General features: G+C 45.1%; 1 protein-coding gene across 2 annotated transcripts in view; it reads left to right on the top strand.

The window, feature by feature from the left end:
• Positions 1-27,459, top strand: part of LOC126418812 (copper-transporting ATPase 1) — a 515,583-nt gene that overhangs the window by 79,924 nt on the left and 408,200 nt on the right. The window contains exon 1 of one of the 2 annotated variants that reach the window (XM_050085755.1): positions 5,051-5,088. The exons of the other annotated variant lie outside the window; for it this stretch is intronic. Within the exon in view, the coding sequence (XP_049941712.1) occupies positions 5,066-5,088 (23 nt within the window). The 5' untranslated portion in view covers positions 5,051-5,065. Of the gene's footprint in view, positions 1-5,050; positions 5,089-27,459 lie in introns of those variants that run through there. 2 annotated transcript variants of the gene reach the window in all.

Here is a 27,459-nt window from a genome sequence, read left to right as displayed (position 1 = left end):
GCAGTTGATCGGAATGGACAGCGTCTTGAAAGGAGGATATAAGATGAACATCAACAAAAGCAAAACGAGGATAATGGAATGTAGTCGAATTACGGCGGGTGATGCTGAGGGAATTAGATTAGGGAATGAGACACTTGAAGTAGTAAAGGAGTTTTGCTATTTCGGGAGCAAAATAACTGATGATGGTCGAAGTAGAGAGGATATAAAATGTAGACTGGCAATGGCAAGGAAAGCGTTTCTGAAGAAGAGAAATTTGTTAACATCGAGTATAGATTTAAGTGTCGGGAAGTCGTTTCTGAAAGTATTTGTATGGAGTGTGGCCATGTATGGAAGTGAAACATCTACATCTACATCTATACTCCACAAGCCACCCAATGATGTGTGGCGGAGGGCACTTTACGTGCCACTGTCATTACATCCCTTTCCTGTTCCAGTCGCGTATGGTTCGCGGGAAGAACGACTGCCGGAAAGCCTCCGTGCGCGCTCGAATCTGTCTAATTTTACATTTGTGATGTCGTCGGGAGGTATAAGTGGGGGGAAGCAATATATTCGATACCATATCCAGGAACGCACCCTCTCGAAACCTGGACAGCAACCTACACGGCGATGCAGAGCGCCTCTCTTGCAGAGTCTGCCACTTGAGCGTGCTAAACATCTCCGTAACGCTATCACGCTTACCAAATAACCCTGTGACGAAACGCGCCGCTCTTCTTTGGATCTTCTCTATCTCCTCCGTCAACCCGACCTGGTACGGATCCCACACTGATGAGCAATACTCAAGTATAGATCGAACGAGTGTTTTGTAAGCCGCCTCATTTGTTGATGGACTACATTTTCTAAGGACTCTCCTAATGAATCTCAACCTGGCACCCGCCTTACCAACAATTAGTTTTATATGGTCATTCCACGTCAGATCGTTCCGCACGCGCACTCCCTGATATTTTACAGAGGTAACTGCTACCAGTGTTTGTTCCGCTATCATATAATCATACAATAAAGGATCCTTCTTTGTATGTATTCGTAATACATTACATTTGTCTATGTTATGGGTCAGTTGGCACTCGCTGCACCAGGTGCCTATCCGCTGCAGATCTTCCTGCATTTCGCTGCAATTTTCTAATGCTGCAACTTCTCTGTATACTACAGCATCATCCGCGAAAAGCCGATAAATAGTTTGGACAAGAAGAGAATAGAAGCTTTCGAAATGTGGTGCTACAGAAGAATGCTGAAGATTAGACAGGTAGATCACATAACTAATGAGGAGAGGAGGTATTGAATAGAATTGGACAGAAGAGAAAATTGTGGCATAACTTGACTAGAAGAAGGGATCGGTTGGTAGGACATGTTCTGAGGCATCAAGGGATCACCAATTGAGTATTGGAGGGTAGTGTGGAGGGTAAAAATCTTAGACCAAGAGATGAATACACTAAGCAGTTTCAGAAGGATGTAGCTTGCAGTCGGTACTGGAAGATGTAGAAGCTTGCACAGAGTAGAGTAGCGTGGAGAGCTGCATCAAACCAGTCTCTGGACTGAAGACCACAACAACAACACTTCCTTGGGGAACGTCGGATATTACTTCTGCTTTACTCGATGTCTTTCCATCTATTACTAAGAACTGTGACCTTTCTGACAGGAAATCACGAATCCAGTCGCACTAATGAGGCGTTGTCGTGAATCTTTGTTGATGTCGGAGTGGCCGACTTGTTCCGCCGCAGCTCGTATTGCGAGATAAGGAATGGTCAGCCTGGCTGGGGATCGGTGTCGCGAGCTTGTGGGTGACACTTGGCCCGCGGCGCACGGAGCGGTAGCTCCGCGGCGTGCGCAGGGCTGCTCAAGGCCAATTAGCGCGTCCGGTCTGCGACGCACTCGGCGAGATGTCTGGCCAGATCGACAGCGGGGGCGGGCCGGTATCAGTGGCGACCGGGCCGTCGTGTGGTGCTCCAACCACCTCGTTCCCTCTGGCGGGGCGACCGCGGAGGTCACGAATCCCAGCCACCAACCCAACCACCCTCCCCCTTCGAAGGAAAGGGAAAAGCATTTATGTAAGCACTTGTGCCAGTGTCCACATAAAAATTCCAGTATTCAAGAAGGCAGATACCTAGCGAGGGGGACCACTGTGGTACCACAAATAACAAAAGTAATGAGCATACTTGAAACAAGGAAAAAAATGGAATGTTAGAAGAGGGGCAGTATGGCTTTCGTTGTTGTAGATAAACAATCGACTCAGTGTTTAGTATGAGACAGTTGACTGAAAGGCACTGGAAATATGGAAAAAATCTGGTGATAACATATCTTAGGAAAAGGCAGAAGACATATGGGCCAATGTTACTCGCATTTCTAGTAATTGCGGGGATCAGCTCAAGTTAAGTGAGCGTCCCCAGAGGAAAGGTATGAGATACCTGGGGAGGAGGTGGGTTGAAAAACAAAGAATTGAGATTCTTTAAGCAATCTGCGACAAAAGCAAAGCTTCGACTGTGTTCAGAGCAAAGTTGGAAGAACTGATTGGTTTACGAATGTTACTGGGCTCATAAAAGGAAGTGTGGTATCACCATTACTATTTATCATGATGGATGGAATTGTGAAAGAGGTAAAAGAAGATTAGAAAGGATGGGATGAGTAGTTATTCGTATTTAGTGACGATACTGTTTTGTGTGGAACTAACAGTAAGGATGTGCAAGAAGGGCGTCACATTTTAAATGAAGAGATTGAGAAATATAGCGTGAAATGCAGTGTGGAGAAATGTAAGACTGTGTCGGGAACTAGAGGACACAGTGCAGGGAGAGGACAAATTAATATTAAATGGCAGGGAATTGAAATAACTTTACTATGTGCATAATTGTCATTCATTTGCTGTAAATTATAAGTCTGTCAGTCGCTGATTATAATTATCACTTAAAATATGTTCGTTTTCAATATGTCTGTGAAGAAAATACTGACATCTGCTAAACCAAAACAGAGCGTCTGAAGGTGACAGATTAATCTATTGAAACTGGTAAAGCGAAATAAAGATAACTGCGCAACTGACTACAAAATTTTATTCAGAAATGATGTTTTCGGTTATCGATGTATTTACACTTCACAGCACTCTGACGCCCATCAGGATTCTAAGTCCGGATATATGCACGATCTGGCAACACTGTAGGATACGGAAGTATCTGGAGGAAGTGTTTCCTTCCGCTCGAGCTGTTACAGTGCCGTAACTGCCTGTAGTCTAGTGGTAAACGTCGCGCACTGTAGACGTTAAGTGTAGAGTTCACAGCTACACGTTCCTTTATTTTTTAAGATTCTGTACCTCAGTCGGTAAAAACGGAACCGTCTTAGTATAACTTTGTTGTCTGTCTCTCCGAGTGTTAACCGTAACAACAGCAAGGCATTTTCCATACTCTTAGCGGTATCAATGCACTTTCGGTAACAGACTTTCTAAACGCAAATTTCCTTCATTGTTGTTGACTACTATCTCAAGCCCTGAACCCGGAAATACTGAGGAATATGTCATTACTACAGAGAAATTTTTGAGCTAAACATAACTGAAGAATTTCATATATATGGAATCTGGTAGAAAAATTCATTAAGAACTAATTTTTCAGAATTTTAAAATCTGAAGTAACTGACTAAATTACAATATTTTTCAAGAGCTCGCAAATTTACTCTCAAAGGTCTATAATTGAAAATGTCGTGCCTGGTGGTCTAGCAATATCTTTCAGACCAAGGAATTTCCAGCCTTCGGTTTAACCTTCCGTTCACCTCTCAATACTGTGAGGAGTCGCCAGAAACAACACGTGGTTCAGATTCAAACTTAATTGTAAGTCATTTTTCCCCAGTTGCATAACTGGGGTAGGTTAGGGACGCGCACGTCTCCAAAGTGGCGTCCGGTAGAAAGACTTGCACCAGCTCGTTTAGCCACATGAAATTATTATTACTTGTATATATAATTTTTTATGGAACCGTCACAGCTCTAGTTCTACTTGCACTAGTTGGTTGGTTGGAGTAAGAGGACCGGTGTGGCCGAGCGTTTCTAGGCGCTTCAGGTTGGAACCGCGCGACCGTTACGGTCGCAGGTTCGAATCCTGCCTCGGGCATGGATGTGTGTGATGTCCTTAGGTTAGTTAGGTTACTTAGTTCTAAGTTATAGGGGACTGATGGCCTCAGATGTTAAGTCCCATAGTGCTCAGAGCCATTTGAACCATTTTAAATCAGGGTGACCGGACGCGGGTTTGAACCATCGTCCTCCCGAATCCGGATCCAGTGTGCTAACCTCTGTGTCACGTCGCTCGGTACTTGCACTAGTAAGTGTAACACGAGAATGACAATCGGTATATAGTCAGTGATCCACACATGTGTCGTTGAGTGGTGATCACTTTATCGAAGTTATTTGGCGCGAAAACTAAAATTACAAAAGGAAACAATTTGATGCTTACCAGTGTGCGTGCAGGATCGTGCCCAAGACGAGCCGCACCACTATCATCTGGTCTTACAGCGGCCGGTGTTGAGTGGTCGGCGGCCGCCGTAGGGCGAAGAAACTCTGTAGCACAAACTGTTCTGATACTGACGCAGCCACGCGATCCATCGCGGAAGATTTTGCTATTAGCGGTAGGTTAGAAAGTGAAAAGCAAAGTATCTCTGAGGATGCGTCAGATTGATACTTTCAGCAGTCAGCCGATATGCGGTTAAAAAAACATGGAATCGAACTCGCGACTTTGCCTGTGCATTGCGCGACGATTACCACTAGAGAAGCTGATACAGCAGTAGAACAGCTCGAGCGGAAGACAACACTTCCTCCGGCCACTTCCGCACCCTACAGTGTTGCCAGACCGTGAAGATGACCGGACTTGGAGATTCTGAGGGCGGCCAAGTTATGTGGCGCCAAGTGCACGTGTGTCGGGGAGCGCTGCCGCCGGCCCGCAACATTCGCGGTCTGCGCGCCACGGTCGCGAGTTGGCGCGCCCCACTTGCCGTGCAGAACTTTCACGCGGCGCCTGTCGCTTGTTTCCTCAGCTGTTTTCGTTGCGAGCGCGCCGTGCCTGCCACAACGTGCTCGCGATCGGCGTGGCCGCAGCCAGCGCAGATGGACGCCCGTCTCCGTTCGCGGTGAGGCTGCGCTTTGCTTTGTGGTGTCCACGCTCGCTGAAAGGGCGCGCTGCGAGTACACTTGCTGTTCCAGGGGTTTTTATTGCTGCTGCAACTGCCGTTATTTAGACTCGCTGCTGCCAGTGGCTGAGAGCGTCCATTCTCTGACCTTAGCCGCCGTACAGTGCGGCTGAAACTGGTAGGTGTTGGGCAGCGGGCGGAATAGACTGCTCCGGCCAGCAAGACACGAATGGCGTCTGTATCGCCACTGTGTGCTGCCACTTCCGATGCGCAAAGCACTATGCATGCATGTCATCAAATAGTAAACTTTTTTCCACACGAAAATTTCACCTGTTTCAAGGAAAGAACGTAACCTTGTCCTGTTTAAAATTAAGAACATGTTTTTCACATGCTTGGAGACTCTACCTCCAAAACATACTCACATCCCTGTTGCAGGATACCTGTCTGACAGAGTACATGGGCGACAAAATGTTTATTTTCAGTGTTTCATATTAATTATTGACTGCATTTAAAAACCTACTGCCGGCCGGTGTGGCCGAGCGGTTCTAGGCGCTACAGTCTGGAACCGCGTGACCGCTACGGTCGCAGGTTCGAATCCTGCCTCGGGCATGAATGTGTGTGATGTCCTTAGGTTAGTTAGATTTAAGTAGTTCTAAGTCTAGGGGACTGATGACCTCCGATGTCAAGTCCGATAGTGCTCACAGCCATTTGAACCATTTCTTGAGCGTTTTTCTTAGCTGAAAACTGTAGAGACACCAGGTGGTGGTCGAAGTAATTACAAATAAATACAACCATATTCAATATTTTTACTAAGAACATTTATCTGTTTATTTAAAGATTAGACTGTTATAAAATGGGGTCTCTTGAAAGAATATGGAACCTAGAAAAGCCTGCTCAGAGCCATAAAAACTCATTATATAGTTAGTAAAAGGTATAAATCTTATCCTGGAAGTTTAGCACTATAACTCAAGTACTAAAGTAAGAAACTGTACAGGTTGTTTCTGTGAGAACGTGCAAAGTCTTAACAGGACAGAGGATGCTCCACTGAACAATTTGAGGTGAGGATCCTGCGGTCGGAGAAGCCACCTTAAGGAGATAATGGGAATAAAATCACATTACTGTGTACTTTTTTATTTACATTACTTGCAGTTAGCTGCAAATACCATCATTGACGCAGTCAACGTACGAGGCGTGTTTTTCTAAGTAAGTACCGTTTTGAAATTAAAAAAAGACATGCTAAGATATCTCAATAATTTTATTTTTACATGAAAGCCTCTACCTTAATCTACGCATTGACGACATTACAGTCTGATTCTTCCTTGTTTACGTTGTGTACTGAGTGTTTAAGATGCCTCCGATAATCGTGAGTCCCGCCGACTGTGAAGTACGGGCTGTTATGAGATTTCTTAGTGCTAAAGGCCTAAAAGCGATTGATATTCACCCTGAGATCTGTGCAGTTTACAGAGAAAACATTATGAGTGATGGAAGTGTAAGAAAGTGGATGAGAGCATTTAAAGATAGCAGCACAAATGTGTATGATGAACAACGGAGTGGACGTCCGTGGGTCATTAATGAAAGTTTGGTGCAGGAAGTGGACAATAAGGTGAGAGAAAACAGACGCTTTACGATTTCCTCCTTGCGGGATGACTTTCCTAATGTTTCTCGTAGTGTTTTGTATGGCATTGTGACCGAGCACTTTAACTGCCGAAAATTGTACACTCGTTGGGTACCGAAAATGTTGATGGATGCGCACAAGACCAAACATTTAGACAGTGCATTTACTTTCCTTGAGCCAAATTGTTACGGGAGATGAAACATGGGTGGCTTACGTCACACCAGAATCAAAGCAACAGTCCGTGGAAGGTGAGCAAGGGCATCGTTTTGCTGCAAGACAATGCCCGTCCGCATGTGGCGAATCAGACCAAAGATCTCATCACATCTTTTCGATGGGAAACTCTAGATCATCCTCCGTACAGCCCCGATATCGCGCCCAGTGGCTACCATCTGTTTCTGCACTTGAAGAAATCCTGGGCGGTCAGCGTCTTCAAGACGATGACGAAGTCAAAACAGTGGTGATGTAGTGGTTAACAAGTCAAGCGGAAGACTTCTATGAGGAGGGTATTCAAAAACTGGTAAAACGTTATGACAAGTGCCTCATTATTGACGGAAATGATGTAGAAAAGTAGATTAAGGTACAGGCTTTCATGTAAAAATAAAATTATTGAGATATCTTAGCACGCTTCTTTTTTTAATTTCAAAACCGTACGTACTTAAAAAACACGCCTCGTACAATGTTTACAAGATGTGGTGAAACTGACGGCCATCGACCTCATTGTGAGCATGACATCGACGAACAATATTCTGACACACCCTGACATGCATCCCAGTTGTATTTCGAATCACGTCACATGCAACTACTACTCTGGCGAGTAATTCCATCTCCGTACCCACTGGGGTCCCATACAAAGTCACTTTAGATATCGCCATAGGAAATAATCAAGGGGATTCTGGCCTGCTGACCTCGCAGGCCGTGGAATAGGACCTGCCCTTCCAATCCAGCGATCAGGAAATACAGCACCGAGATGGTTGCGGACGTCTACAGTGAAGTGAGGCGGTATACCGTCATGGGGTACCCACATCAGCTCACGTAGAGTGTAAATACGATACAACAGAGCAACTTAACGAATAAGTAAAGTTAACAGAACCTGCGTCATGACTTCCTAGTAATCAGGTTCGTCGTCCATGTTTCCTTGCAGGAAATAGTGTCCATGTAAACAAACAGAACAGTACGTGTAAACTCGGACGCATGTTAGTTGTAAATAAGCTGGAAAACTAATGCTAGACGAAGCGGCAGTCAAGTTTACGTCTATACCTCCTTAAATTGGCTTCTCCGACCGCCAGGTTCCCTGCTTCAAATTGTTCAGTGGAGCATTGTTGTGTGCTGTTAAATTTCTGCACGCTCCAGCAGAAACACCCGTTGTTTGTGTGTTAGGGCAGTGTAACTGATTGCATGCAAATTACGCATATTGTATTTGAAAGTGAGGGCACTTACTGAATTCCAAAGAACTTGATTCATAATTCCAACGGACTCGCATTCGGGAGGACGACGGATCAATCCCGTCTCCAGCCATCCTGATTTAGGTTTTTCGTGATTTCCCTAAATCGCTTCAGGCAAATGCCGGGATGGTTCCTTTGAAAGGGCACGGCCGATTTCCTTCCCCATCCTTCCCTAACCCGAGCTTGCGCTCCGTCTCTAATGACCTCGTTGTCGACGGGACGTTAAACAACACTAACCTAACCCATAATTCCAACCCTTTTCGAAACTTTTTCTTCCTCACACTCCTCCACGAAATAATGAAAGGTAAAAATTTTATCATGTACTATATTTTCGCTGTTGGTGCAGTAAATTTTTAGCATCTGCTTCTTTACTACTAAGTCTATTCCCAGCACATTTTGCAAACAATATCCACATATATCAAGGAATGTACCCACGGAGTAATATGATTCTGCAACTCGTCATAAACATTACGTTATGGGTGAATAATCCGAAGCTAATAAAAGCATTATAATTAGGGTTCGACGTATTCAGCCATAAGAGTTTTACAGGCTTAACATCGACTATTTAACACGTGATGGTGATTGGGGCGGGGGGGGGGGGGGATTACTGACGGATATCGATCGCATAGGTTACTTTTGAAATTTTGAGAGTTTTGCGACTGTAAACTTCTGAACTTCTAAAGTTAATTCTTGGCGATACTGGACAAATCTGCCGTTTGCGGAAGCTTGTAAGCTTGTACGTAGCAAAGGCAATGCTGTACTAAAGCCGCGAGTAGTGGTCTCTCGGTTTGAGGCGCCATGTCACGGACTGCGCGGCCCCTCCCGCCGGAGGTTCGAATCCTCCCTCGGGCATGGGAGTGTGTGTTGTTTTTAGCATAAATTAAAGTAGTGTGTAAGTCTAGGGACCGATGACCTCGGTAGTTTGGTCCCTCAGTAATTCACACACATTTGAACATTTAGCAATACTAAACTTTTGAAAACACTTTTGCCAAGCGAGGTATTTTGACAATAGAGAAAAGCAGTCATATCAGGTTGTTCACCAGTTTGAGGTATAATGTGATATGTTTGAAAGTGTTTCCAGGACGGAAAAATAACATCTCTTAAAAAAAAAAATTAACCGAATTCGATTGATGGTGATCCGTTTGTGGCGGCGCTATTCGTGCGTTTCGGGATGAGTGAGCTGTGTGCCGACATGTGTTTCACCCTCTGCATCCTATTATGTTCACCGTACAACGCAGACATAACCCCGCATTAGATACGAATACATTACCCTCGACTATACTCCGAAAATACACATACGACACGACTTCCACAAATCCGCAAGGAAAGTGGACAAACGTGCGCTGGGCCAGGACACCCTTACCCACTAGGCAGCTGTAACCGCCCTGTAGGTAGGCAGCAATGTCCTACACGACTCTACTGTGCTCCACTTCACATTACTTTTTAGTATTTCTGTTTCTAAGTACTGCAAGTTGACGATTATCCGACGTGGGACTACGTAGAAAGCCGAAAAACACGAATAACCTAACACAAACAGGTTTTTATTAGAAAGCAGAGCCGAGCGGTTCTAGGCGCTTCAGTCTGGAAGCGCCCGACCGCTACGGTCGCAGGTTAGAATCCTGCCTCGGGCATGGATGTGTGTGATGTCCTTAGGTTAGTTAGGTTTAAGTAGTTCTAAATTCTAGGGGACGGATGACCTCAGATGTTAAGTCCATAGTGCTCACAGCCATTAGAAAGCAACTACTATTGTATTGACAAAAGATACACGCCGTTCGATAGCTCAATGCATTACTTTCGTGTTACTCGCTAAATTACTCAGTATTTCTTATAATTTTCGTTGAACTCACTTTAGGGAAATAATCATCTAATATTTTTTTGTTTTTCATTAACATTTTTCCCACCGACGGTTCTCAATTATTTTTTATGAATGTGAGAACGTAAAGCTAGTCAACCAAATTTTCTCCTTCATAACAGGTCAACTCAATCAATGCCTCGGTGTGCGTGATAAAACAAAGGAAAACATTCAGTCTTAGTTATAACAGAAGACTTCAGGTTTCGGTTTTTTTTTTTCAGAAATCGTCGAACTGTGTAGCTATGTGCGTATGGCATGCAAAACGGATCGTCCTCATGCATCCGACGCGGGTTGCTAAGATTAAATGGCGACGTATGAGACAATAGTTTCCTTTTTAACCCTGGAACACTAAAGGCTGGAAAATGTTACATTAAGACATAAAAGAATTACAAACGTTGACTCCTAGTGAACATTCATTTAAATCAGTGAGGAAAGTTGAAAATTTGTGCAGGACCAGCATTCCATCCGGACACATCCGTCGTGGAAACTACGCGGACTACCCTAACACGCCTCCCGTCAGACCCACATTCTCAGCTTATACCACACACACTAGTGATGTAGTGCCCCCTGCCAATTATCCTGATTACTCGCGGCGTTTCGCCGATTCCCTCCAGAGTTTGAGGCTGGTGTGCATCGACATTGATCATTGGCCATCCTCGCTTTAATCATACATGTGGCGTCTGTTCTTTCGGACATGCCCGAAAGAACAGACACCACAGTATTTGAATGTTACATTGTTACCAAACCATCGTAAATTTTACTGGTCCTTATTTTATTCAAGGCAAGTCACACTTCATAGTTCACGCACTAATTAATTAACTGCAATTACAAGATCGCCAATGATAGCCGCACGGGATTAGCTGAGCGGTCTATGGCGCCGCAGTCATGGACTGTGAGGCTGGTCCCGGCGGAGGTTCGAGTCCTCCCTCGGGCGTGTGTGTGTGTGTGTGTGTGTGTGTGTGTGTGTGTGTGTGTGTGTGTGTGTGTGTGTGTGTGTGTCCTTAGGACAATTTAGGTTAAGCTTAGGGACTGATAACCTTAGCAGTTAAGTCTCATAAGATTTCATACACATTTGAACATTTTTCCATTGATACCTCACATACAAAATAAGTGTAAAATGTCCCGTTTTACACCCTACACTGACAGTGTCACATTGGCGGGAACCGCGAATTGGTACCAACTGCAGTCTTAAATTTTACAAGGGTTTAATAATCTAGGGTTAAATGGACTTAAGCGCAACCGACCGCACACAGCTTACGAATCTGTTAGTGTACTGATATGAGCACAGGATTCAAGGCCATGGTCACGTCCCGCGCTGTAAACATTCCCATCTGGCCGACGAATCTTGCTAACAGCCACTGCGGTGACGAAACAATCTCAGTGACGTCTCTCTCAAAAGTGCAAATCATCGCCGGCATTGATTTCTTTTACGTTACCTTAACTCTACTTTTTGAAACACGTTGTACAGAAAAACATAAGTTTTTCCTGTTATTTGTTAAAGTACCCAATATATACTGCCGACCGCGGAATCGTTCAGGCAGTGTACATTCCTGTGCACTATTTTCTTCTAAGAGCAAGCTGTAAGTTTACTATTACTAATTTATCCATTAGAACTGCCCATTAAAACTCTCAACAAAGTATTACAAAAAATCATTTAGAGAAATCAAGAAAGCATTTTATTGGACACATCTAACTTTAAATTTATGGGAGAATTATGTCATTCGTTTCAAATAAAAATTGGCTTCTCACCTTTACTCTTATCTGCGTTGAAGAAAAAAAATTTAAGGATCTGGAATTTTGAATTAAAAAGAGCCGCAACATTGACTGAATACCTCAGGGAAGGAAAACAAATGGAGTGAAGGTAAACTGCCTGGCCTTTTCGTAAACTTTATAATACTTTCAGAAAATTTGTCAGAGTTACTCCAATAAGTTTTCTGAACAAAATACCGAACAGAATTGGTCTCAAAATTTTACGCGAGAAAATAAATTCGTGAGAAGCGTAAAAAATGCACCAAAATACATAGGCAAACAGATAAAGTAGAGCGTGTTAGTAAATTTCAAGTTCGTGGCGTAACAATGTAGCTGAACAGAATAGAAAAATTTGCAGTAGCTATAAGGAGTAACAAAATGGAAAGAGCATATTGTTTGACAGACACCTACGAGACGAAATGCAGATCTAAAAAAAGAAAAGTGGAACACTACGACAGACCGAAGACGAGAATGTTGATATGCTTGTGGATGTTTAACGACGAAGTATAAGCTGACAGAATAGAAACACTTGAAAGAGGCGTTATTAGAAAAATAGTGGATGCAACACAATCAGATGGATGTAAAATAAGAAGTAACGAGGAGTTCTATGAAAGATTGAGAAGATATCAGAAGTAACAGCACGCGAGTGAAGGTTGAGACGTTCGTGGTAGATGGGAGGCAATAGCTTTAGGTTGTTCCTCTTTACGACGCTGTGCGTGAAGAGCAAAGATGTTCGTCTTGCATCAAATAGTTTGTCTTCTCACCAATAGCACAGTCTGAAGACTAACTAATCTGTGTCCAGGGTAGAATAAGGTGACGTGCCGAAGAGGGTGGGAACTGCTCCATGTGAGGACAGGCGTGCATGTAAATAGTTTTTGTAAGCTGTTAGTATGTCTTCGCTTCCGAAACAGAGATGTCTTCGAATACGAGGACGAATGTGAAAGGGAGATTGACACTTCAGTACCTCCATGAAGTTACAAGTATCCTTCTTGTCCTCTCGCATGACATGTAAAAACTGTAGAGAGATATCAACCATTTATAGTCTGTGTGCGCTTCCCAACGCCGCACTAGGGCATGTACACGGTGACAGTTATTGAACTATATGAAGAAAACGTAAATCAGGTACAAACTACGACGTACAGACGCTTCATTCAACATGTAAACGTCACTATAGATACTCGGATTTAGGTTATGACGTTTGATACGCGCAGACGAATAGCGAAATTCTGCATAATACGCTGAAGTATCGGAAGCCCCACAAAAAAGTCGCATGTGTTCAGATCCGGAGAATATGGCGTCCAATCGAGGCCCATGCCTGTGGCATCTGGATGCGCCGGCCGCTGTGGTCTAGCGGTTCTAGGCGCTCAGTCCGGAACCGCGCGACTGCTACGGTCGCAGGTTCGAATCCTGCCTCGGGCATGGATGTGTGTGATGTCCTTAGGTTAGTTAGGTTTAAGTAGTTCTAAGTTCTAGGGAACTGATGACCTCATATGTTAAGTCCCATAGTGCTCAGAGCCATTTGAACCAACCATCTGGATGCCGCGGAGCCAGACTGCGATCCCCAAGTGCTCCTCCAGGACATAAAACACTCTCCTGCTTCGATGGGGTCGAGCTCCGTCTTGCATGAACCACATCTTGCCGAAATTAGGGTTATTTCGGATAAAGGGAAAAAATCATCTCACAAAACCAGACCTTAGAACTACTTAAACCTAACTAACCTAAGGACATCAGTCACATCCATGCCTGAGGGAGGATGCGAACCAGCGAACGTAGCGGTCACGCTGTTCCAGACGGAAGCGCCTAGAACCGCACGGCCACACCGGCCGGCGGCGAAACACAATCACTGTTTCATACTCCAGAGGCTTAATGGCTGAGGGGTTTGAATTGTGTATGGGACAAGTTGCAGGTCTTCAACAACAGCCTGTCACAGTGTCCCCCTGTTGATTCCCACTTCTTGCTCAGCTCGACTGTTCCAATCCTGGGGCTGGTTTGAAACACATCACGTGTGTTCTCGATATTTTCAGGGGTTTTCAGCATTTGGGACGGCCGACATGGCCAGCTCTGTCGGGAAGAATACTACCCGCTCTCTCAAACTTGCGAATCAAATTCTTGATTGTTAGACCATTTGTCTTCAGCTGGAACTCGGTCGCAAACTTTCTTTGAGCAGCAGTTGCGATGTTATTGTTCGCATAGTGGGCCTTCACAAGCGCTATACACTCATGCACGCTGCACCGTGGCATTTTCACGTGTAAATGGTTGACGACAACTAGGCGCGTGCACATACTGATTCCTATCATGGCCCCGCGGCCAAGCGTGCAGTTTGAACGTTCTAACGCAAACTTTGCAGAAGCTATGACGATTTTATTTCATATAGTTCAATAATTGTCGCCCATTATTTCGTAAGAGGATTAATAAATTATCGCGCACACGAATAATGGTTTTACGGTATCAGATGAATGGTTACAAATTGTGACCAGACGAATGTATCGGGCGTCAACAGCGGCGACGTTAACCAGTCTGACGTCAGAGAGGGAAGTTGGCGGTCGTGATTCATGGCTTTCTTTCAGGACATGGCGGGTGACAGCGACTTTTATAGCCCGTGCAGGGGAAAACCCCCCGTCTTCAGCGTGTTCATTTTGGTATTAACCTTGCTGCTCGCTGTCCATAGGTAATTCTCGCAAGCGAAACAGTGTTTGAAACCACTGGACCTAGATTGTCTAATCTCCTGGCAAAGCTGATCTCAGGATGGAAATGTGAGTGTCAGTGAGAATATTCCAGAACATCGTCGGCTATTTTCGGTCCTTGCCACGTCTCAAACTAGAAACAACGGTAACTTGGGTGTAGTGTACCTCTGCCACAACGAACCAAACTTAGTCAAGAACTAACATTATTAACGATGTTCCGATAATTGCAATAGTTTTTTCATTCTTCGTGATTTTTCTTTGGCATGAGGCCGTGGTCGAATGCATGTTTCTGTCCTTAACGTATCGTCGGCTAATGGTGGAGGCATTATCAGAGGCTACAGAGATTCAGATAACAGTTTCAGACTTAAACAGGTTCAGTAAGGTTCTCTTCTTTTAGTCATAAGAGGTAGAAAAAGGGATAAGTTAATAATTATTGGCATAGTCCGATAACTTCTTCGTAAGAGAAATTTCAGTATCTGACACTTAACTACATTATCAGCACAGTCTTAAAGGAAGATATTAAACACAGAATCTGGTTCTACATGCATATTAGGAGAGCGATCGAACTGTGGATGGCGGTGTAATTGCTACTCGTTCCCTTTTTGTTCCACTTGGAAATACAGCGAGAGGAAAGAGGTCGTCGGTATGCCTCTTTAGGAGCTCTAATATCCCTGTTCCCGGTACGGTCCTTACGCAGGATGAACACCTCAGGCAGTTACAGTAATTCTGCTTCTTACAGTAATTATGCTTTCCATAGTATGTGGCGTGAAGATCGTCTTTCTTGTCTCTCTTTAAATATTCCCAGCCAACAAGAGAGCCGTACGAACTTCCCCGAACTGTAAAGTGCAGTCAGCAACATTGGTTCTAACCCAACAGGGCACAGAGAACTGAGCTGGGATGACAGACAAGGGGACCTGGAGATTTGTGACACAGTTCACCAATCGTAGTGACTTGAGTGTGGTGGCGCCAGTCTCTCCCCAACCACCCACCTATTGTGCCAGTACCAACTATTTGCCGAAGCTGGAATTCAGTTAGGTCCGACATGATGCACTCACAACTACACGCACAACTGTTCTGACAGACTGACATTTGTAACGTTTTGAGGATCTAGCACAGGTGCCGTTTGTGATCAAGTGCAATAGCACCAGTGGCCGGCTTGGCTAGCATCTAGCGGTGTATCCATATTTTTCTCCAACGTTCTGCGTGTCCTCTCGGGCGCTAGTCGCGAGCTGACGTCGAGATCCTACAAGGCGTTGAGTATGACCATCCTGAACCCAACGATTTCCAATTCCAATGATAGTCGCGGGGTACCGTTTAACGCTAACAGCAATATCACCTTTACTCTTCTTGCAAGAGGCATAACGCTATCTTTTTACAAATAACCAAAATTCGAATGCGGTTTTTGACTGACAAATGCCTGTGCAGTCTTTCCTCACATGCAGAATGTAAATGCCATTACTGCTACCCACTTGGTGTGGTAGAGCTGGAATGTTAATCATCTGCACGTCCAAGCACGTATTGCGCATGATGACAATAACGATAGACCGTGAATGTAGGCGTAACGCCATTATCAATAATGTGCCGTGCACGGCCAACGCGATCCATTTGTTCTCCTTCCGGATCACCCGATGACTGCCCGCAGTGAATCAGGTTACACAGATCGACACGTTCTTGTCTGGCGGCTTTGTTTGGGCACCGTTAAATTGGTGCACCTTGAACGGAGGCCAACAGTACAGAGAAACCCAGCGTGCGCCGGCCAGTTGGGCGGTTTTTTGGGTTGTCACGGCCCGTTTCTTATTTCGAAGATGGTCAGCCAAGTGACACAAAAGTTTGTGTGGTAACGAGCTTAAGAACTCCAGCCGTTCGCGCCAGTAAACATCTTGTGATCGCTGAGACATGGCCTCGGAAACTGCTGCTGCCGGCAGAGACTCAGGTATTGTCCTCTTTTTTCTACACAGGATCTGCTACACTCGCGTCTTGCGAAACAGAAATACTGTGTGTGACAGCTTCCTGGTCATCCAAGGTGATCGTAGCGAAGTGTCGCATTGGCTAAGACGCGGGATTCGTATCGGCATGACCTGTGTTCAAATCGCCAGTTATGTGAGCCACACGCAGGTTTCTTTCCCTGTCCCAAAATCACCAGATGGATGGCGAGTTGTTCCATTTCCATAGCCTCTGGCGATTCACTCCTCCATCTTCCCAGAATCAGGCTAGTTCGCTGTCTTCAATGTTGTGTTACATACTACACAGGTGTCCAAAATATAAAAAAAAAAACGAAATTTTGCAAGGTTCAGTCTACCTTGCCACAAAAGATAGTAATCAGCTGATGGTGAAGTAGAAACAATATAAAGAACGCAGAAAGTAAACAGCTGCAACAAGCATAACGGTAGACAAATGTGTTCTTCGGTTTTCTCCAACTTAACGGATTTACACTCACTTTCTGACGACAAGTTAATGCGCTCAGTATGGGGTGTGACCACCTCTGGCGGCAATACAGGCCTGACAAACGACGCGACACGCTGTGAATGTCATCAACCTCATTGTGGAAATAACGCGCATCATTCCTGCACCACTACTCGCAAGTCTTGGATAGTGACTGGTGGATGCTGGCGTGACGCAACCTGTGTCCCTAGTGCATCCCAGAAGTACTCTATGGGATTCAAAAGGAGAGGGCGAAACAGGTCACGCCGTGCGAGTAGCATCTTTTGTTTCCAAGAAAACAACCACCCGTGCTCTACCAGGTCGCGTATTATCGTCCAGCCGTACGAAGTCCTGGCCCACAGCACCTCGCGACAATCGCACGCGAGGTCCCAAAATCTCGTCGCGATAGCTTACAGCAGTTAGGCCTTGCGGATTTAACCGCACAATTTCAAGAAAACGTGTTAGAGTGGTCAACATAATCCCTGTCCACACCATTAGGTATCACCTCTTTCCACAATGGTTGGGTCTCGAAAATGTCTTCCACGTTCCCTCAAGATGCGAATCCGTCGAGAATCACTCTCCAGACTAAATCGGTACTCGTCTGAGAAAAGAACGTTGGTCCACTATTTGACCGTCGAGGTGGCATGTTGACGGCTCGGTTCTAGACGTTCCGTTCTGTGAAGACGCGTCAGAGGTATACAGACAGCAGGTCTCCGACAAGACCACTTTGCCGAAGCCTTCTGTACACAGTTTGCCTCGATATAACACGTCCAGTGGATGCTGCGAGCTCTAGCCAGTTGCTGTGCAGTACCAAGGCGGTACCGTCGTGCCCTTACAGCCAAATAACGGGTCTGTCTTTCTGATGTTACACGTGGTCGGCTCCGCCCTGGTCATCGGAATACAATTTAAATGTCTATAAACTGGCTCAACATCGGAGAAAAAAAAACCGGAACGATTCACGTTAAGCCATCGAACGACATACATTTGCGACTGTCCTGCCTCCATTCTTCCTATGGCAATCCACTGCAGAGAACCTGGTAGGCGTCTTCCCTGTGCCATGCTGCACCGTCTGTGACTGTGTACACAGCGACTGTGGATGTGGGACTACGCGGCAAACACTGTCCCGTTTGATAGGTGTCCTGTCGTTATCGTTGGCGTGGTTTTCCGTTGACCAGAATGCCATCTTCCATGCAGGACACGATCGTACGGACATCTGTTGACAGTTCGTATGAATATGTCGTGAATTAGACACAGGGCGGGAAAATAGTAGTTTGTTACTTTAATTCTGGGCAGCAGTGTAGTTGAAATAGCTAACGTAAGACAAACCACCTCAGGCGTATGCCGAAAGAGTAAATACACTACTGGCCATTAAAGTTGCTACAGCAAGAAGAAATGCAGATGATAAACGGGTATTCATTGGACAAATATATTATACTACAACTGACATGTGGTTACATTTTCACGCAATTTGGGTGCATAGATCCTGAGAAATCAGTACCCAGAACAACCACCTATGGCCGTAATAACGGCCTTGATACGCCTGGGCATTGAGTCAAACAGAGCTTGGATGGCATGTACAGGTGCAGCTGCCCATGCAGCTTCAACATGATACCGTAGTTGATCAAGAGTAGTGACTGGCGTATTGTGACGAGGCAGTTGCTCTGCCACAATTGACCAGATATTTTCAATTGGTGAGAGATTTGGAGAATGTGCTGGCCAGGGCAGCAGTCGAACATTTTCTGTATCCAGAAAGGCCCGTACAGGACCCGCAACATGCGGTCGTGCATTATCTTGCTGAAATGTAGGGTTTCGCAGGGATCGAATGAAGGGTAGAGCCACGGGTGGTAACACATCTGAAATGTAACGTCCACTGTTCAAAGTGCCGTCAGTGCGAACAAGAGGTGACAGAGACGTGTAACCAATGGCAATTCATGCCATCACGCCGGGAGATACGCCAGTATGGCGATGACGAATACACGCTTCCAATGTGCGTTCACCGCGATGTCGCCAAACACGGATGCGACCATCATGATGCTGCAAACATAACCTCGATTCATCCGAAAAAATGACGTTTTGCCATTCGTGCACCCAGGTTCGTCGTTGAGTACACCATCGCAGGCGCTCCTGTCTGTGATGCAGCGTCAAGGGTAACCGCAGCCATTGTCTCCGAGCTGATAGTCCATGCTGCTGCAAACTTCGTCGAACTGTTCGTGCAGATGGTTGTTGTCTTGCAAACGTCCCCATCTGTTGACTCAGGGATCGAGGCGTGGCTGTACGATCCGTTAAAGCGATGCGGATAAGGTGCCTGTCATCTCGACTGCTAGTGAGACGAGGCCGTTGGGATCCAGCACGGCGTTCCATATTACCCTCCTGAACCCACCGATTCCATATGCTGCTAACAGTCATTGGGTTTCGACCAACGCGAGCAACAGTGTCGCGATGCGATAAACCGCAATCGCGATAGGCTACAATCCGACCTTTATCAAAGTCGGAAACGTGATGGTACGCATTTCTCCTCCTTACACGAGGCATCAGAACAACGTTTCACCAGGCAACGCTGGTCGACTGCTGTTTGTGTATGAGAAATCGGTTGGAAACGTTCCTCCTGTCAGCACGTTGTAGGTGTCGCCACCGGCGCCAACCTTGTGTGAATGCTCTGAAAAGCTAATCATTTGCGTATCACAGCATCTTCTTCCTGTCGGTTAAATTTCGCGTCTGTAGCACGTCATCTTCGTGGTGTAGCAATTTTAATGGCCAGTAGTGTATATCAAGATGTGGTTCTCGCTAACTTAGAGCAGAGTGTGTGGTGAATTAGTAGTTCTTAACTTTTATAGCTACCGAATTCATAACCGCAATTACACGTACATCAACATGTATACAACGCAAGCCACCTTACGGTGTGTGGCGGTGCGTACCACTGTCACAGCCTCGTTCTCCTGTCACAGTCGCGTGTGGTTAGTGGGAAGAACGATTGCTGGTGAGCCTGCGTGTGGGCTCGAATCTCTGTGTAATATGTTTTCAAGGTATTTTCGCAAGATACACGTAGGAGGAAGCAATATATTGACGGACTCTCCTAGGAACGCACACGCTTGGAATTTGAACAGTAGACCAAACTGCGATGTAGAAAGCTCTGTGGCTGCGAGTACCAGTGGAGTTGCAGGAGCACCTCCGTGAAGCTTCGGCGCTTATTAAATGAGCCTCTGACGGAACGTGCTGCTCACCTCTGGAACTTCTCTACTTCCTCTATCAATTCCATCTCGCGCGGATCCCAGACACGAGGAATATTCAACTATTGCCCAAAGGAATGTTTTGTAAGCTACTTTTCCTGTAGGTTCTTGCAATGAATGTACAGGGTGTCCGAAAAGTCTTTCCCTGATTACATAAATTGATAACTCAAGCTAGAAGTAAGATACAAATATGAAACGGGTGTCTAATTGTTTTCAAACTATGAAAGTTTGTTCCACACCTCAGTAAACGTTCACATGAGCACCCTTGGTAACACGTAGGAGATCTAGGCGATATTAAATTTCCGTCCACAAATTAGCCAACATCACTGGAGGGATCGATTCAACGACTGTGGTTATCCGTTGCCGCAGGGATTCAAGATCTGGTTCACGTGTTCGGTAGACCTCGTCCTTGAAATAACCCCATAAAAAGAAGTCTAGTGGGGTTATGCAAGGAGAGCGTGGAGGCCAAACCGTTGGCCCATCACGACCAATCCATCGCCCAGGAAAGGTCATATCGATATAGGCACGGACGTCCAAACCCCAATGAGGCGGTGCACCGTCTTGCTGAAACAAGACATCGGGGTGATACTGAACCAGCTGAGGAACAGCATACCGTTGCAACATGTTGCAACATGTCACACTGCAGATGTGATGGTAGCCTCAGCGAAGAAGAATGGCTCGTGGCCGAACAGAGCGAGCTGGGTTTCACACGATCAGACACGTGTTGACTCCTACAGCGCGGATTTACCGCCTCCAGAAGTGTCATAATATGGGAGCGTAAAAAAATGTCCCAAAATTCTACAACAGACGCCAGAGATATGTCTGTGGTTGGTCGACGACCCTTCTTGAAAACGGCAATGATATGTGTGTGTGTTTTATTTTATTTATTTATTTTTTCTTTTTTTACGATCGTGCAGTAGCGCGCACCAAACATTCAGCTTTGGATGTGCTACCAACGGTGCTCATGTGGAAGTTTACTGATGAGTGAAAAAAACTTTGATAGTTTGTAAACAATTAGATACAAGTTTCATTTTTGTATGTTACTTCTAGCCTGAGTTATTAATTTATGTAATCAGGGAAAGACTTTTCGGACACCCTGTACTTCTCCACCAGTACTCCATAAGGCACCCGACGGTGTGTGGCGGAGTTACTTCTGGTACCACTAACTGATGCCCCATCTACACTGTTCCATTCCCGTATGACTCGTGGGAAGAATGATTGTCGGCAAGACTGTGTATTAGCTATAATTTCTCGAAATTTTCGTTGTTGCCATTTCGCGAGACGTATGCGGGAGTAATATGTCTCGCGACTCTTCTTGGTAAGCGGTGTCTCGAAATTTCAACAGTAAACATCGGCGTGATGCACAACGCCTCTCTTGTAACGTCTGGCACTGGTGTTTGTTGAGCGTCTCCCCTGTAACGCTCTCGCGTCGACTAAGCGACCCCGTGATGGAAAGCGCCGCTGTCCGTTTGATCTTCTCTCTCTCTCTCTCTCTCTCTCTCTCTCTCTCTCTATCTATCTGCGCTGCTGATAAGCGCCCCAGATTCACGAACGGTACTCAAGAATCGGTCCGAGAACCTCCTTGTAAGCGGCTTCTTTCGTGGATGGTTATACTTCCTGAAGATTCTTGCTACGAACCTGTCTAGTGTCTCCTTTTTCTAGTACTTGCTTTATGTGGTCACTCCACTTAGCGACGTCTCGATAGTTACTCTCACATATTTCTCGGTATATACCGTTGCCAACAATTTGTCCATGAATAGTGTAATTGTGTCATAATATTTTTCTGTTCCTACGTACGCGCAATGTTTTACAATTATTTACTTTCAGGGCCAACTACCAGAGACATCATTCATAAGTCTTTTGTAGATAATTTTGCAAAACGATACCGCCTTCTGCCTTGTTACTTTTTATAGACTACCATATGATCTGTGAACAGTCTGCGTCTCTTTAGAGCATCGGACGCTTTCTGCCAAATTCTTTATACAGGGTGTTACAAAAAGGTACGGCCAAACTTTCAGGAAACATTCCTCACACACAAATAAAGAAAAGATGTTATGTGGACATGTGTCCGGAAACGCTTAATTTCCATGTTAGAGCTCATTTTCGTTTCGTCAGTGTGTACTGTACTTCCTCGATTCACCGCCAGTTGGCCCAATTGAAGGAAGGTAAAGTTGACTTCGGTGCTTGTGTTGACATGCGACTCATTGCTCTACAGTACTAGCATCAAGGACATCAGTACGTAGCATCAACAGGTTAGTGTTCATCACGAACGTGGTTTTGCAGTCAGTGCAATGTTTACAAATGCGGAGTTGGCAGATGCCCATTTGATGTATGGATTAGCACGGGGCAATAGCCGTGGCGCGGTACGTTTGTATCTAGACAGATTTCCAGAACGAAGGTGTCCCGACAGGAAGACGTTCGAAGCAATTGATCGGCGTCTTGGGAGCACAGAACATTCCAGCCTATGACTCGCGACTGGGGAAGACCTAGAACGACGAGGACACCTGCAATGGACGAGGCAATTCTTCGTGCAGTTGACGATAACCCTAATGTCAGCGTCAGAGAATTTGCTGCAGTACAAGGTAACGTTATCCACGTCACTGTATGGAGAGTGCTACGGGAGAACCAGTTGTTTCCGTACCATGTACAGCGTGTGCAGGCACTATCAGCAGCTGATTGGCCTCCACGGGTACACTTCTGCGAATGGTTCATCCAACAATGTGTCAATCCTCATTTCAGTGCAAATGTTCTCTTTACGGATGAGGCTTCATTCCAACGTGATCAAATTGTAAATTTTCACAATCAACATGAGTGGGCTGACGAGAATCCGCACGCAATTGTGCAATCACGTCATCAACACACATTTTCTGTTAACGGTTGGGAAGGCATTGTTGGTAATGTCTTGACTGGGCCCCATGTTCTTCCACCTACGCTCAATGTAGCACGTTATCATGATTTCGTACGGGATACTCTACCTGTGTTGCTAGAACATGTGCCTTTACAAGTACGACACAACATGTGGTTCACGCACGATGGAGCTCCTGCACATTTCAGTCGAAGTGTTCGTACGCTTCTCAACAACAGATTCGGTGACCGATGGATTGGTAGAGGCGAACCAATTCCATGGCCTCCACGCTCTCCTGACCTCAACCCTCTTGACTTTCATTTATGGGGGCATTTGAAAGCTCTTATCTGCGCAACCCCGGTACCAAATGTAGAGATTCTTCGTGCTCGTATTGTGGACGGCTGTGATACAATACGCCATTCTCCAGGGCAGCATCAGCGCATCAGGGATTCCATGCGACGGAGGGTGGATGCATGTATCCTCGCTAACGGAGGACATCTTGAAAATTTCCTGTAAATAAGTGTTTGAAGTCTCGCTGGTACGTTCTGTTGCTGTGTGTTTCCATTCCGTGATTAATGTGATTTGAAGAGAAGTAATAAAATGAGCTCTAACATGGAAAGTAAGCGTTCCCGGACACATTTCCACTTAACGTATTTTCTTTCTTTGTGTGTGAGGAATGTTTCCTGCAAGTTTGGCCTACCTTTTTGTAACACCCTGTATACATTGTAAACAGTAACTTTACTGTCGCACTTCCTGGCGTAGCTTCATATCTGTAGATGTTGTTCCATTAAGGACGACGTGTTCAGTTCTACCTGGAAATAAGTTTTGAATCCAGTCGCAAATTCGGTCCGATATTCGATAAGCTCGTTTATTTTCTTTTATTTTCATTAACCGGCAGTGTGGGAAGGTGTCAAATGTCTTCCTGAAGTCAAGGAACACGCAATCAACCTGGGCGCCGTTGTCCATGAGTACAGCGCTATGGATCTCGTGGAGGAACAGAGCTAGTTGAGTTCGGGACGATCTATGTTTGCGGAGTGCATGTTGATTTTTTTTTTTTTTTACGGAGGAGAATTTCGTTCTCCAAAAACATCAGAATTGTTGAGCATAAAACATGTCCCACGAAGTCAACGATATAGACCTATAATTATATGCATCTGCCCTGCGATCCTTCTTGAAAACGGCAGTGATCTGCCCTTTTTCGCGGTCCCTAGTAGGTACCCTTCGCTGCACCAGTGACCTACTATGAACTGCTGCTCGAAGGCGTGCAAGTTCTTCCGCATAATCTCTGCAGAATCTTACAGGTATCTCATCTGGTACTGACTCCTTTCTACTACTAAGAGGTTATAGTTACTTTTCTATTGCGTGATTGGCTGTCTCAATATGTCATTTCTACGTTTGTACGATGGTTGAAAGGAGGGACTGTGTTACGACCTTCCGCGATGGAACAGTTTCGGTAGCCTGAATTCACTATTTACGGCCTTCTCTCATCTTCCCTTTCGGACAGCTTAATGATTCTACGTAACACCAAAACCTCTTAGTGTTTTTAGTCAGATCGGTTGACAAAATTTTACTTTCAAAATCAGTGAACGCTTTTCTCGTTGGTGTCCTTACGCTCATATTCGGTTCGTTAAGCTTTTGTTCTTCAGTCTGGCATCCGCAATATTCGCGATTAATTTTTGTGGTAGTTCCGCTTTAAATCACTCCGTATACATGCTCTTCGATATTTTATGGAAGTAACTGCTTCCAGTGATTGTTCTGCAATTACGTAATGACACAATAAACGGTCTTCTGGGAATGTCTTCAGAATACTTTACGTTTTTTTTACATCGAGGATCACTTGCCACACACTGAGCCAAGCGTCTATTCTCTGCAATCCCTCCTGCATTTCGCTATCGTTTTCTAGCGTTGCGACTTCTGTGTATAAAACAGCGTCACCTGTGAACAGCTTCGTCGAACTTCCGATGTTATGTACTAGGTAATTATGTATACATATTATGGAAAGTAGTGGTCCTATAACACTCCTCTGGGGGCACGCTCTAAGTTACTCACACGTCTGCAGACTTCCCTGCATTCCGAATGATATGCTTTGTTCTCTTTGCTACAGACTATGCAGTCCGGTCATAGAGCTGATTGTATATTCAGTACGCTCCTAGTTTGTCGACTAGGCGGCAGTGCGGAACTCTACGGAGAGCGCTGCAGAAGTCAATGAACACGGCGTCTGCTGCTTTCTGGGTCTCGTGGCCGAACAGAGCGAGTTGGGTTTCACACAATCAGACACGTGTTGACTCCTACAGCGCGGATTTACCGCCTCCAGAAGTGTCATAATATGGGAGCGTAAAAAAATGTTCCAAAATTCTACAACAGACGCCAGAGATATGTCTGTGTCTGGTCGACGACCCTTCTTGAAAACGGCAATGGTATGTGTGTGTGTTTTATTTTATTTATTTATTTATTTCTTTTTTTACGAATCATTAGCAACCTTTCGGTCGTCTACAGACCTTCGGCCCACTGCTGCTAGAAGAGAGGCAATTTCTTTCGCATACATTGGGCAGAATCGAATTGATATCCAGTCAGGTCGGTTTAGATTCCGATTATGTTGTTGTTTTTTGAATGGCGCTATATACTTTTTCTTTGTGGTTAGGGAAGAGAGTTCTCGAGAAGGACTTAACTAACGTAGCATGCATGGAACTTGGCCAAAATAGTGGCAAATTAAGAGCACCGGGAAGCACTGGCTCTCCGTCGGAGAAGACATTCCACAAAGGTGTATCGTACTATTGAAAATACCAGCAGAGACGTACATCTGGTACGGTTCTTGGTTCGACTGCATTATCAAGTGTTGGTGTTAAAAACTTTGACACTGTACATCGGCACAGGCTCTAAACCGATTTCGAGCAGGCAGTGTTGTCGGTAGAGTTTCATATGAAGTTACCACAGGATCGCAGTACGGGCCCGTCTTGTACCGCAAGACTGTTGATATTTTTAAAAACATGGGAAGTCCGATATATCGATATTTAACTCATCGATAACGCTTACCGATATATCGGTAAGTTATCGATGTACAAGCGGAGAAATATCGACGTACCGGTCTATAAAAATTATCGGCTGCACATTGTAAATATACTGCCGTTTGTAAAGCTGTATATTTAAGTATTGATTTACTTATTAGAAATTCTATAAATCAGGAAGCTGGCAGCCTGCCTGTCCCCCTTGAAGTAAGAATTGAAAGGAAAACTGTGCACGTTCACGCTTGGCAATAACCACTTTGCTAACAATGTTAATTACGTGTAAATGGCGCAATAAATGACGTCTGATGTGTCCATCGTTCGGTTTCGTCACATATCTGAGTTGTCCGGAACACTTCATGACCGGGGAGGTGGCGCAGTGGTTAGCACACTGGACTCGCATTCGGGAGGAAGACGGTTCAACTCCGCGTCCGGCCACCCTCATTTAGGTTTCCCGTATTTCCCTAAATCGCTTCAGGCAAATGCCGGGACGGTTCCTTTGAAAGGGCACGGGCGACTTCCTTTCCTGTCATTGCGTAATCCTATGGAACCGATGACCTCACTGTTTGGTCTCCTCCAGCAACCAGTTAACCAACACTCCATGTCGACTTCCCTATTTCTTCATTTCTGCAAACGCCGGCGACCCAGCAGTTGTTTAGTGTCAGTATTGCGCGGTGGTTCTAAATGTTGCAGTTACTGTTGGCAGCGCAGAGCGCCGATTGCGTCGGCATTTGTCCTCACGTCTCCGTCCACCGCAACGACCAATTTTGTCATTTAGATTTTTGTTCAACATTTTCAGCAACATCTACATCTACGTGATTACTCTGCTATTCACAATAAAGTGCCTGGCAGAGGGTTCAATGAACCACCTTCATGCTGTCTCTCTACCGTTCCACTCTCGAACGGCACGCGGGACAAACGAGCACTTAAATTTTTCCGTGCGAGCCCTGATTTCTCTTCTTTTATCGTGATGATCATTTCTCTTTATGTAAGTCGGTGCCAACAGAATGTTTTCGCAATCCGAGGAGAAAACTGGTGATTGAAATTTCATAAGAAGATCCCTTCGATTTAATGAGTGCCACTCCAATTCACGTATCATGTCTGTGACACTATCTCCCCCATTTCGTGATAATACAAAACGAGCTGCCCTTCTTTGTACTTTTTCGATGTCATACGTCAGTCCCACCTGATGCGGATGCCACACCGCACAGCAGTACTCCAAAATAGGGCGGACAAGCGTGGTGTAAGCAGTCTCTTTGGTAGACCTGTTGCACCTTCTAAGTGTTCTGCCAATGAATCGCCGTCTTTGGTTTGCTGTACCCACAATATTATCTATGTGATCGTTCCGATTTAGGTTATTTGTAATTATAATCCCTAATTATTTAGTTGAATTTAAAGCCTTCAGATTTGTGTGACTTATCGCGTAATCGAAATTTAGCAGATTTCTTTTAGTACTCATGTGAATAACTTCGCACGTTTCTTTATTCGGGGTCAATTGCCAATTTTCGCACCATACACATATCTAAATCATTTT

The sequence above is a fragment of the Schistocerca serialis genome, chromosome 9, assembly GCF_023864345.2.
Source record: "Schistocerca serialis cubense isolate TAMUIC-IGC-003099 chromosome 9, iqSchSeri2.2, whole genome shotgun sequence".
Lineage (NCBI taxonomy): Eukaryota > Metazoa > Arthropoda > Insecta > Orthoptera > Acrididae > Schistocerca > Schistocerca serialis.
This window is presented reverse-complemented; position numbering and strand designations above follow the sequence as displayed.